The 12623-nt window shown below is 52.7% G+C and overlaps 1 protein-coding gene across 7 annotated transcripts in view; it reads left to right on the forward strand.

The window, feature by feature from the left end:
- The window catches only part of NFATC2 (nuclear factor of activated T cells 2), a 154759-nt gene extending 143136 nt beyond the window's left edge, over positions 1 to 11623 (forward strand). For 4 of the 7 annotated variants that reach the window (XM_059132752.1, XM_059132753.1, XM_059132748.1 and 1 more), the window contains exon 10: positions 8626 to 11623. In XM_059132752.1, the coding sequence (XP_058988735.1) occupies positions 8626 to 8681 (56 nt within the window). In that variant the 3' untranslated portion in view covers positions 8682 to 11623. Of the gene's footprint in view, positions 1 to 1621; positions 1710 to 8625 lie in introns of all 7 variants that reach the window. The other 3 variants (XM_059132749.1, XM_059132750.1, XM_059132751.1) reach the window with 3 other exon arrangements.
- The last annotated feature ends 1000 nt before the right edge of the window (positions 11624 to 12623 follow it).

Below are 12623 nucleotides of genomic sequence, written 5' to 3' on the forward strand. Positions count from 1 at the left end.
AGTAACAACAGAGCCTGTTGCTCTCCCTTGACGGCCAACAGGCCCACCCACTGTGGGCAGAGACCAGGAGTCCCAGCCAGGCTCAGGGAGGCAGGGGAGGGGCCGATGGAGCAATCGAGACAGGAGGTGGTAGAGGCTGCTGGTTTCCGGATAGATTTCAAGGGTAAATCCAGAAGCATTTGCATATGGAGGGATGTGGGTTGTGACCAAGATTGGTCTGAACAACCGGAAGAAGGGAGAAGGTTTCCTATGGTGGGAACAAGTGGTATAGGGTTACGGGGTGGGGGCTGGGGGGTGGGGGTGGGGGGATGGGAGCAGGAGATTGGCTTTGGCCATGTTCAGTTTGAGCTGCCTGGTGGGCAGTTAGAGGTTTGAGCCTGAAGTTCAAGGGTGAGGTCTGGGGCTGAAAACATTGATTTGTCAGGATACAGGTGGTATTTTAAGGCCCCAGGGGAATACCCTGACAGTGCCTTCAGCTCTTGGATTTGGTATAAGCACTGTGGAGTAGAGAGAGGAAAGTGCAGTGAAGAAGCTGCAGTAGGGCCTCAAGCACCCGCAATTAGGGGAGTGGGCCTTTTGGCTTCAGGAGATAGCCTGAAATGCAGGGTGCAAGCCGTGTTTACAGAGGAGAGGGGAGCTGGTTGGTGGTCCTGTGCCTAACCCCCACCAGACCCTGCTGGAGCCCAGCACCACTGGAAGGCTCTCCTGATTCAGTGAGATCGGCTTTGAAGGGGCATTTCGTGGAGATCCAAAGAGCATCCTGGTTTACCTCCTGATGCCGACGAAGCTCTGTCTAGGGAAGGCTGGGTCACTCTCTGTAAGAAATTAATCCCAGGAAAGGTTTCTAACTGTAGGCACTCAAAACAGACCCTGGCCTTGGACTTTGTCCATTTAAAGGGGATCGTAGAAGGGAGTGTATGGCTTATTGACATTGAAGAGAAAATCTAAGAGAATGGCTTGAAATGTAGATAGCTCGCGAGCCCTTTGTAAGGGCCTTCAGCGCTCGGACTGGGGAGGAGCAGTAAAAATAGTAACTTTTTCTCATCATCAACCAAAAAAAAGGAAGAAAATGTGCAGTCTGATGAATTTGCATGCACACTGAGGTTAGATCACTTGTAGGAAGGAACCAGGATTCCAGTTTAGCATATAGAAAAGCCTGAAGGACGATTACTTTTGAGTAGATTTTTCATGAAATGCTGATTTTCCTTTGACCGCAGAAGCTAGAGTTTTAAAACGTTACCTCTTTGGTTGACCCTGATTTGCAATGCTCGGCTAGGGAGGCACCAGGGCTGTTTCGTGTAGCATAGAAAAAAGAAAACCCGCAAAACCCTTGCTGATGCCCGTTGATCTCAGAGATCTTCCTTTCCGTGCACCAAGTCCTCCTCTCAGGGCCTCTGAACACTGATTTGGGGTTAATCCTGGCACAGTTGTTAAGATGATGCAGAATGTGGGCTTAAACTACAGCCAGGGGGTTCCGTTCTGTCCTGGGTTCTGCGGGGCCCTCGGCCAAGGGTTGCTCCTCATGACATAGATGATATTAACATGCGTTAGAAGCATGATAGAGGTCAAAGGTGATTTTTTTTTTTTTCTTCTCAAAAATGGTTTTGCAAATCTTTTTCAGAGCTGATAGACACACACCTTAGCTGGATACAAAACATATTATGAAACAGAATGACTGTGATCTTTGATCCAAGAAATCAAAGTTAAAGGTAATCGACATTTCTGCTTCTCCTTTTGTCTTCCAGCTGTGTGTTTCCTTAACTCGAAATACTTGTAGAAGAAAACTTTTCCAACCATCCTCCTAGACACCACACTTCCTGCTCTTAAGGGCTGGACACCCTCCCCCGCCCCGTAAGGGGACACCCCTGGGGGGACTTCCCTGAGACTCTCTGGGAGGTTGGGGTGTCCAGGTTGGGGTGGGGGGGTGGGGAGGAGGCTCTGGGAATTCGCATGTTCTCCCAGGGGTCACCTCCGCCTCTGCCAGGAAGCGCACAGCCAGGTCCTGCTCCTACATTTGAACGGTTGGTCATGCTCTGTGGGGGACCAGCTCTGTTTTGGTTTTATGCAGCTTTGCCCGGTGGGTCCGGTTAAGTCAGACTGTGTGTCAGAGGAGGGGCGTTCTGCGCTGGGGACCGAGGGAAGCCAGGCAGGGCAGAGGAGCCGGCAAGCTGCTCTCCACGGCTGCTGTGCTTGGTCCGAGGTGGAGGGGGTTTTCCCACCAACCCCAGCAGAACCCAGCAGCGCCCCTGAGTTAGCCTCCCGCATTCAACCTCCCTCCAGGGAGTCGGGATTCTGGGCCTGCAGAGAAGAGCCTGGGAGCCACTGCAGACTCCATGGCCCAGGGCCCAGGAGGCCTCCGCGGGTCAGTGAGGCCCGATGCTCCACTTTCTGCCCCTCTGCTGTGGGCATGTCACTGCTACGACTGGAGCCTCTGACATTCTGGGTAGAACCCGCACACCCAGCGGCCCGCGTGTGGTGAGCCCTCCCCAGAAGTCAGCCCGTGGGCCCGGGGGGGGGGCGGAGGTTACAGGCCTCCTGACCTCTCCCTGGCTCCCTGGGCTGTGGCTTATTGAACGGCCTGTTTGTCAGAGAAAGTGGGCTCCTGCCATCAAGGCTCCAATGAGCAGCAGCACACTGGTGAATTTTACCACGTTTACAGAGGCCTTGGAGCGGGGCTGGGGGGGGGGGGGGTCCCCAGAATCCTGTTGCCCAGAGGGTTGGCTCTGCAGAGATAGATCCTAGCCCTTCCCAGGAGCAGCATGAAAGGGGGCAGGGGGTGTAGCCCTGGCACGTTCTCCAGCAGGGACTGTTAGACACCGTCACAAGCCACTTAACCAAAGTCCTTCAAGGGCCCTTTGTGTGTGCTTCTCCCCTCCCTGGTATTAGCACCTGGTGATGCTTCTGACCTTACAGGGGCCTCGGAACTGCCGCAGGCTGGCTCCCATGGTCAGGGCCCCAGGGGGCTTTACCACCGTGCACCCCACCCACAGCTTTGGGCTTCAGGCCTGTCAAGGGTTGTTTTTTTTTTTTTCTTTTTGGTCTTTGTCACTGAGCCTCTAACGTCACCTGGCCCCTGCAGAAAGTTCTTCACTGTTCCCAAGTGCCCACAGAGCAGGCCTCGGTGGCTGGAAAGTTGCTTAGCAAGCAAAACACAGAGCCTGGGGAGAGTTTTGTTCTCAGAGGACTGATCATCCGTTTTGATACTGAAGTCCCAGGGCAAGGCCACCAGCCGCCTTTCCTTCCGAGCCCCTTTCCACACGCTAGTGGGGAAAACAGGCCTGGAGCTCACGCTCGGCTGTCCGAGCCGCCTTTCCCGCCAGCAGCTGGGACAAGACAGGGCACAACTCCTGTGCTTTCTGCTCCTGCCTTCTCGCCCCAAGCCTGGGTCTGGGGAGTGAAGACCGAGAAGCGATGCGGGTGGGGGGCGGGGCTGTACCTGTTGGGGCTCTCAGCCTCTTTGGCCTTGGAGGACGCGGCCTCACCCCGTTCCCATCCAAGCCCCAGGAGCGTCTTTCTGGCTGTGGCCTTTGTGGCCGGCCCCAGAATCTCGTGGGCACTCACGTGATCTAACCAGATTTTAGAACACATGCTTGAGGTTTGGGAGAGAAGCAGGATGGGGTCTGTCCACTCCTTCCTGTTGCTGCTTTCTCAGGGGATGAACTTCCAAACTCAGCAATTAAGGGGGCAAGGCCTAGTCAAAAGGACTCCTCACGGCCTTTTAAATTAGACCCACTGTAGATCGGCATGGTTTTCCGTATGCAAGTCTGAGCAGTCATTCTTCTGGAAGGTGATGCTTGAGCACCTCTGCCCTCAGCTGAGAGAAGCAAGTCGGTGTGCAAGTGACCCCTTCAAGTGAACCAGAAAATTCCTAGGGCAGAGTGGGATGCTAACAGAAGCCCAGGCTTTTAGAAATAAACACCTAGAATGGTTGGATGAGCCTCACCAGTAGGAGGCATCGACTTCTTCAGCTGCCACTCCCCAAAAGCAGGTGAAGGAAACACCACTTCCCTGTTCTTCTCTGCCGTGGGTATGGACAAGGGGCTGGTACGTGATGTCTCTGGCCAGGTGGTAATTAGTCTGTTCAAAATTTGGCCCCCCGGCCTATTACGGTTTAATAAAGTTTTATCAGCACACGGCCACAGCCATTTGCTCACAAATGCTGTCTGTGGTGGCTTTCACACCACAGTGGCAGAGCTGAGCAGTTGAGCAAGGGGCCGCCTGGCCCAGGGCTCGGAGAACGGTTTTATCTGGCCCTTGATAGACAAGGCTTGGTGGTCCCTCGTCTACTTTTTTTTGCCTACAGCCATGTTATTAGAATAGTTATGTTTTTCTTATTATGCTACCAAGTTTTTTTTTTTTTTTTTTTGAGTTTTAAAGAGAAAGCTATAAGTATTGTTACAATTATACATCTGTCCATCTTTTCCGTTCTGGTTTTAGCCTCAGGTGTCAGGCTTAGAAATCATCCTGAGGTGGGGTGCACAGGCATCAGGGTTTGCAGCACAGCCCTCACTCAGATAATGATAAAAGGTCAGGGGAGCTTGTGGTAGAGTCAGCACCATTGGCCTCAATCGTGTTCTGAGAAAGTGATACTCCGTGACCACCTTAACCACCCGGCACTTGGCCTTCGCGGCTGTTAACTTAACAGAGGCTGCCTTTACCTTTTCTGGACACAGAGGACCCCAGGGCCACAGAGGAAAGACGAAGGTGATGACTCCTGAACTTAATAGCACAGCATCTTCATCAGTTGTGTAGCTGTACAGCGTTGCGGTTAATACATGGGTCCCGAGTTCAAATTCCGATGCTGTCACTTAGCATGGCTGGTGACTGCCTCTCTCCATCTGTAGAACAAGGATAGGATTACGGGGTTTGGTATAAGAAAAACTTGGCATTTATTACAGTGCTTGCCACATGGTTAGCTTCCAGTAAATATGAATGGCTTATATTCTTTTGTAGAGAAAAGGCTCCAGAGAAGTAATAGACAGGCAACCCATTTGGCAATTAGGTGACAGAGGAAAATGTGCTTCCCCAAACCAAGTGACCTAGGCTGATGATGTGGGATCCCTGGGGGTGGGGCAGGGGGGAAAAATGAGATGCATGCATTAGGTGCCTGCTGTGTGCATGGTACTATCCAGAGCACCGTGGAGTTATAGGGAACTCAGATAACCTGGCCCAGGAGTTTGCAAGCAAGGCATTTGGAGAATTCAGTATTTGCTTTTGGAGGGAGTGAGGGCCCGAGGGTGGGAGCAGGAGATGGCTCCCATGAAAAGGTGGCGTCAGAACAGGGGCAGGAGGGAAGTCAGGGCTGGCACAAGGATAGGCGCTAGTTGCAGAAATGCACATGGCCCAGTTTGAGAAGAATTGGGAGGAAAGATACAGAGGCTGGCCTAGAAGAGTTGCTCCAAACGTTTACCAGAGGAAAGAAATGCAGAGCGCTGACCCACAGTCTGGCACTCAGACCTCAGTCAGAGCTGGGGCCCAGCCCAGAGCTGTCAGTAGGACCTGAGGCTACTTAATGCCCCTGAGCTTCCTCTTTCTCATGAAGTGTCAATGAGCACTTCCTCTGTCCTGGCGTCCTGCTTAAAAGCTGAAGACTCAGTGCAAGACCATGGCCAAAGCACTAGCTGGTGAATTGTAGGAACCAATGACACAGAAGATAGAGGGAGAGTGAAACTGGGCGGGACTCTGGGTGTGCACTGCAGAGTGCCCAGGCAGCCTTCCTGGAGGAGAGGGAGCAGAGCCTTGAATGAAGGAGTGTGGAGAAAGGCCTTAGAGGTGGCAAGGGAGACAGCCAGGGCAGAGGCCTAGTGGGCGCAGGTGAAAACCCAATGGCCAGCCAGGGTGCAGGGAGCTGGCGTTGCAGGGCCCCTAGGAGAGCAGGTGGGGCCCCGTGCAGGGTTTTTGCATGAGGGAGACCTTAAGGGGACAGAGCAAGGGAGTGAGATCAAAGCCCGAGCATGATGTGCTACAGGGCTGAGCCTGGAGTCCCTCTTCAAAGGCCAGAAGCTGGGGAAAGACCAAGGAGGGGTTTCACGGTGGGCACCGGGGAATCCATTCAAAGGGCAGGGTGGCCTCACTCACTCTACCCTTGGCTGTGAAGGGGAGACCTCCTACAGGTGGGACGCCAGGCTCTGGAGGAAGCGGCAGAGTAGAAACCCTTCAGGTTCCGGGACCCAAGGGGCTGCGCTGCCGCCGCCGTGGTGGTGAGCCCAGCAGGTTCTTCTGCCGTGGAACTTTCTCTCCTTGTTCACAGCCAGGGGAGCACCCTCTGAGGTTTCAGCAAGCGAAGGTTCCTCTACCCAGAGAGGTTTCTGTGGGGTTCGAGGCCTCCCTTCGGGGCTGGAGTGCACAGCCGCCTCCCTGCCCCCCACCCAACCCCATGGAGGTCTGAGTACACCGTGTCCATAGCTTTTCCAGACGCCGCTATGAGCTTCTACCTGGAAGTGGCTTTCAGAAGGCAGGAAGTGGCTTTCAGAAGGCACGCGTGGGCCTGCTGGCCGCGTCTCCTGCCTTCCGTGCTCTCCTGGGCCCGGGCCCCGGCCTCTGCCTTCTGAGGAGGGAAACGACCCTTTAGTGAGGGTCGCGGTGCCAACACGGCTGCCTCCCAGCTATTTTTAGAAAGCCAGGGCGATGGAAAGTTTCCATGAGGGATTGACTCCTCTGGTTTCCTAGATTGAGAAAACAGGAAGCCCTTCAGAATCCGGGCTTTGAAAAGCTCCGCGTGAAGCCACCCTGCCCCCCCCCTTCTGCTTTCACTGCCACCTCCTCCCTGCCCCGCTGCACAAAGGCCTCTGGGCAGCCCAGGCCCTGGTGGGGTGCGCCCGAGGGCGGGTTCCTTCGTGGGGTTCCTGCCTGAGGGCCCCTGGGAGTCAGCTAGGCTGCTGCCTGGTATACAGTAAGTGCCCACTGAATGTTGGTTTGCTGTCTATGAATTCATCCTTGGAGTTGCTACTAAGGAATCCACTTCCACAGTTTGCAGTTTGTAGACACAAAAACAGCACGTCGAAGGCGCAGATCTAATGCACACCATACTATGAACACCCGCCATACTAGGCACGGTGATCATTTCCGCACTTGCATTAGCTTATCCGAGCTCCTCCACACCCCTGGAAGGAAGGGGGGATGGTTTTGTACATGGTTTACAGATGGGGAGACTGAGGCAAGGTTCAGCAAGCGAGGAGGCGGTAGAGGTGAGATGCGAACCCTGGCTAGCGGGCTCCAGAGCCCAGACTCCCACCTTGTATCTGAACAACAGAGCGTGTGCTTGACTAGTTTCTAGCACAAGCTGAGGCCTGCGGGGCAAAGTACTCATTCAGAGTCCGACCCAGAGCCTGGGCCTAACCCGATCGTAGGCAACAGCAGCCGAACACCACTGACCAGGTGGACGCGAGGAGCTAGCACGGACCTCCATGCCTCACGGGGACTGAACGGCGCACATGGGTTTGCTCCCCTGGGAGGTGCAAGGCACGAGCCCAGAGAGGTCAAGTCACGGTCCTCAGAGCTCAGGAGCCAAGGTTCAGACGCGCTGCTGCCCCTCAGCGCCACTGCCTCTAGCGTTTGCACATGCCTCCTCCTTGGGGCCTGGGGCCTGTGGGCTCATCCACGTGGGGGTTTCTGGGAAAGGACACTGGACCTTTCAGGGCTCAGCTTGAACATGGGGAGAGTTTGAGCACATCTCAACGGTTAGAGACAAAAGCAAAGATGAAACCTGCAGGTTGAGGAGGCTGGGGAGGGGCTGCAGGACAACTTGAGAGACCTTCCATGGCACCCAAAAGGGGTCTCCCTCCCTCCCTCCTGTCCTGCCCCTGGGACCAGTCAGCCCATCCCACTGCACAAGCCGCGGTGGACACACACCTCTGCCTTGGGTCTGGGATGCCACTGACCACAACTTTTACCAAGAAAGTCGAAGGAAGCCTTTTTGCCAGCTGCCCCCCCGTCTAAGACCTTACTGCCTTTCTTCCAGGACCACAGCCCTGGATAAGGTACCAAGATGGGAGAAGATAGCCAGCTTTCTTGATGCCAGGGGCTGGCATCCCATTCCTGGGTCCCTGCGAGGGGGAGGGGGTAGCCGAATTTTCCAGACCCCTCAGAGGACATTTTCCCCTTCGGAAGACTCACGGTGTGATCCTTCGCTCGTGTGTGTGTTGTGGGGAGGAATTCCTGGTTGTGCGGAGAGAGATTTTGTCTACACAATGGCTGGTCGTTGTGGTATTCCCATCTGCTGTCTGTGGAAAGGCCCCTCTTCTGAGAACCGTATGCTCTGGGGGTCAACTAGAGTTGAGTCACGTCGTAGGGCTTTTCTAGATGCTGTAATAGCGGAAGGGGTTTGGGAGTCAACAGAGAGACGGGACACACTTAGCACCCGCCCTCCGGCCCAGCACCATCTCTGCCAGGATGTTTAAAGTTACCTTCACAAACCCCTCTAGCACAAAATATCATCCTCCAGAAAAAAGAGCCGAGGAAAGCATTTCTTAGGTTAAAAGCCGTCAGGTGCATTATCAGAACAAAAGTGTGTCTTAAAAAGCCTTCCCCTTGTTCCGGTTCTAGAAAAGCTAAGCTGATCAGTGTTGTTGGTGCCCGCTCACTCGCCGCTTCTCTCTCTCTTTCTCTCTCTCTGTTCTTTTGTAGTTAATGAAATTATCAGGAAGGAGTTTTCAGGACCTCCTGCCAGAAATCAGACGTAGAAGATGCCATTAGCAAGACACCTTCCGTATCTGACCCCTGGGAGCCTTCCACTGCCCTCACCTTCTGTTTCCTTTACTGTACATCTCCTGGCCCGGAGGCCATGCGCGGGACGAGGTCCTGGCAGAAAGCTGACTCTCGATTAAGGAGCTCGCCACCTCTCTGTGTAAAACACCAGAGAGAACACTCTGCCTTTTGATTTGGGGTTTAAATCCCAGAGAGCATCTCGGTTGACTTTCCTGGTGTCCCATCCAAAAACCTTAAGTGCCTGCTGAGCAAACACACAAGACAGCACGCCGGACCGGCCCGAGAACGGAGTGACCGGAGCCTGGGGTGTGGGCTGGGCTGGGGGATGGAAGATGTGGGCCCCCGTGATTAAACCCCAGCCCTGCGTTCATTTTTCCAGGTCACAGATACAGCTCCTGTACCTTTTGAAGGAAAGGAGTTTTCAAACAGAGCCACCCAAGGAACGTGACCCGAGCGGGCCTGGCTTCCGGGCTGAAGAAAAAACCAGAAGCCGGACTGTCCTCCTTAGGGACCGCCTGGTCCCGGCCACGGTCGGGCCACGGCTGAACCCTTATTGGTCAGTTTCCTCATTCTGAAGCAAGACTGTCTGGCGCACACCAGATGACCGGTTAAAACTCAGCCTTAAGTTATGAGACGTGTCCACGTTTGTTACTTTTGTCTCCGCTTCCAAGAGCCAGCCCGAGGTGGCTGGATTGGGGGAGCTCTCTGGGCCCGCTGCTCCTCAACCTTGCAGAGAGCGGCGGGCCTGGAGCAGGGACCCCAGCCCGCGGCGTGAGCACCGGCCTCCGCAGGCCTGCAGGCCGGGGGCTTTCTGCTAGCCTCGCTTGCTTTCTCCCTGGTGGCCAGAGCGCTTTTCCATGAACTGGTGAAGAAGATCTCAAGCATGTGCGTTGAATTGTGAGAAAGAATCCCAGAAGAGCTATAGCAACCAAAGGGGGAAAAAAAAAAAAAAACCCAAACCAAAAAAACCACGGAAATGGTGCAGGGAATTTTGTGAAGTATGGACCGAGGCAAGCGGCGGGCAGGCCTGAGTATTTCTGGAATTGGGTTCCCCCATGACCAGGGTGGAACTTCCTCTCGGGCCTAGCCTCCGAGTAGGACAGCAACGGGCTTTGGCCCCAAGTTCACTGGCTTTGTTTTTTTGTTTTTTTTTTTACCCAAGCCCATCTCCAGCACCCCTCCATCCCAAGACACCTGTCTGCATTAGCCGCTTTATCTGCACCGACGAGAATCAACCTGCGTGCCTCCCTCAATCCGAAGGAGCGTGCCCGAAGGGGTGTATGGGGGGATTTTTCTCCCCCGTTGTCTCTCCTGCACACACACTGAGTCTTCTAGAGTCTTCCCCCTTTGGTGCAGTTTTTGCAAACACCTAAAACTCTCAAAGTTCTCGGCAGGGGAGTTTCTCATCGCACAGATGTGTTCCTGTTTACCTTCCTGGGGACACCCTGGGACAAGCCAGGACTTCGTTTTCAGCCACTCTCCTTCCTCCCCACTTATCCACGCAGAACATAAATATTCCTGCCACTCTTCCAAAGGCTCTCCTCGGGGATCTCGGTCAGCTGGGCTAGGTAGAAGCCTAGGAGGAGAATCACAGCCTTTAAGGGCTTGCTGTGGGTTTTTGGAGTCCCGGCTTCCTTGTCAAGGTGACGCAGAGATGAAACCTTCCCCATGGTGTGGCCAGGAGCATGAGGCTTGAGGACTACAGCCCGGAGGGTCTGGTGCTGCGGAGAGTGGATGAGAACACCCAGTAGATGAGAACATTCCACCTTTCAGTGGAGACCTAGCATTTATCTTCCCCAACAACGGGGCAGGGGCCGCTCTTCAAGCCCAAAGTTTGGCAAAATCCTTCTTTTATACAAAATGCCAGTAAGAGCTTAACCGCTGTTGCAGAACTTCTGGGATGTGAAATTCTTCCTAATTAATAAAAGGGTTCCTTACACCAGCAGCTTCACATAAAGCAGTTTCTCTCCAGCAATACTGACTTCCCTGGGGAAGCGTTAAAGTGTTTGTTGAGTGATCTGTTCTCCCTTGACCTGGCTGGGAACCTTAACCTTTTTCTTTTTTTCTTTCTTTTTTTTTTTTTTTTTTTTTTTTGCACATGAGGGAATTTGGCCTTTCCTCGGTTATCTGAATGTTTTACCCAAGTGCCTTCCGGCTATTGTAGCAAAGTCTCCCTGCTTCGTTGTGCCTGGATAGGACGGAGAAGGACTAACGTGTATTTCCATCGATCTTCCAACTCTGTCCGTGAAAAGGGGGTCCCGCTAGTTGAGAGTCTTTAACACACATATGTGGGGGTGTGTGTGAGTGCGCACGCATCTAAGGCACACGCCAGCTTTTTCTAAGACCTCCTAGCTGGATATTAGCGGAAGCGTGTCCATAAACAACTATACCAAATAACAAAAGACAGAGAAACCAAAGCATTAGTTTTGAGACTTAAACAGGCGAGAGAATGGGTATTAAGAACTGACAGCCATCAAGAAAGTTTGGTCGGTAACAAGCGCCGGGAGGAAATTTTGCCAAGAGGAATCACTCATGAAATATTTTCAGTCTGGGAAGAGGCAATATGATCCTCTAAGAGAAGGAGAAAAATAAGGATGTCTAAGTGGTAAAGATGTGTGTGTTGCACGTGATAGAAAGGATCTCAGGTCGAGGTTTGCACTTGCTACATCCAAGGTAAATGGGTAGCGCCACCAACAGAAATCTACCGTGTTGCTGAATGTAGTAGATTTCCAAAGTCTGCAAGTCTTCTGGTATTGTACAAAAATACTGCTGCTTCATAATATATAAGAGCGATCCAAATTAGTAGGTTATTAAATTTTATTTTCTTATCTGTATGTTTATGCTTTTTATCTGTCCTGAAAATATCACACACACCCTCTGTTGGAATTAGAAAATATTTATAAATGGTTGAAATCTTTTTCAGGTGTTTCTTTTTGCATATGTTGATTTTTTTTTTCCCCCTAAGGGAAATGATGTATTCTTGAAACTGTGTGATTCATGCTGGCAAAGCAAACAAAAGCCAAAAACCCAGCTCCGAGCCTGTCAGTCACCAGAGTCTTAGAAGAAAGCGTCCCTGAAGACGGGGGATGGCTTTGCTGAAGAAGGAACACTCTGATGCTTGCTTAGGAGGATGTAGAGTTCAGCTCTGAGCCTTCATCTGGTCATGGAGGAGAATTGTAAAGTGTTGAGATTCCCCCACAGCAGTGCCTAGTAGGTGATTCTGAATTAAAAACAAAACTGCCTGTATTGTAATAGGGTTCTGTGAACGAGAATCCCAGAATCCCAAGTGCGGGCTCCTGTTTACAAAGCTAACCAAATCTGGGTAGATAAGCCCCCCTCCCCCATGCATTATCCAAAGGACCTGCAGAATTTTCCAGCAGGGACACACCCTAGATGAATCAGGTTGATTTCTTCTAGAAGCTGGGAAGCACTGATGTGGCCTTTCTTGTTTACATCCAGTAGCCAAGACGTCGTTCTCAGGAAGCCAGCCTTGGCCAGTGTGGGAGCGGTCCCTTGTAGACAGATTGGAAGCTGATGTGTTCTAGTTGTCACTGAATGTGTTTATTTTCATGTCAAACACTTTCCAAGTGCTTTCTGTCATTCAGAATCGAAAGGCTGTCAGAGGTCCGCTTTTTGTAAACGCGAACAATTTTGCTCACATTTACAAGAGGCCTGGGGGTTGTGACATTCGTCTGGGGGTTGTGACATTCTTGACGAGCTGGGATAAACCTTCCTGCACTCAGCTTTTGGAGGGATAACCCTGGCAGGTATCCAGCACATCCTAACCTCCCTTGGAGATGGTCCCTGAGCAAGTCACCCTGAAAAGGAGATGGGGTGCTGGGAACACTGAGCATTTTGCCTTGATGCACCTGTTAGCGGACCAAACACCTGCGAGCTTCCTGGCTCAGGGGGTTGGG

Source organism: Mustela lutreola, chromosome 9 (genome assembly GCF_030435805.1).
Source record: "Mustela lutreola isolate mMusLut2 chromosome 9, mMusLut2.pri, whole genome shotgun sequence".
In the NCBI taxonomy this organism is placed as follows: Eukaryota; Metazoa; Chordata; class Mammalia; order Carnivora; family Mustelidae; genus Mustela; species Mustela lutreola.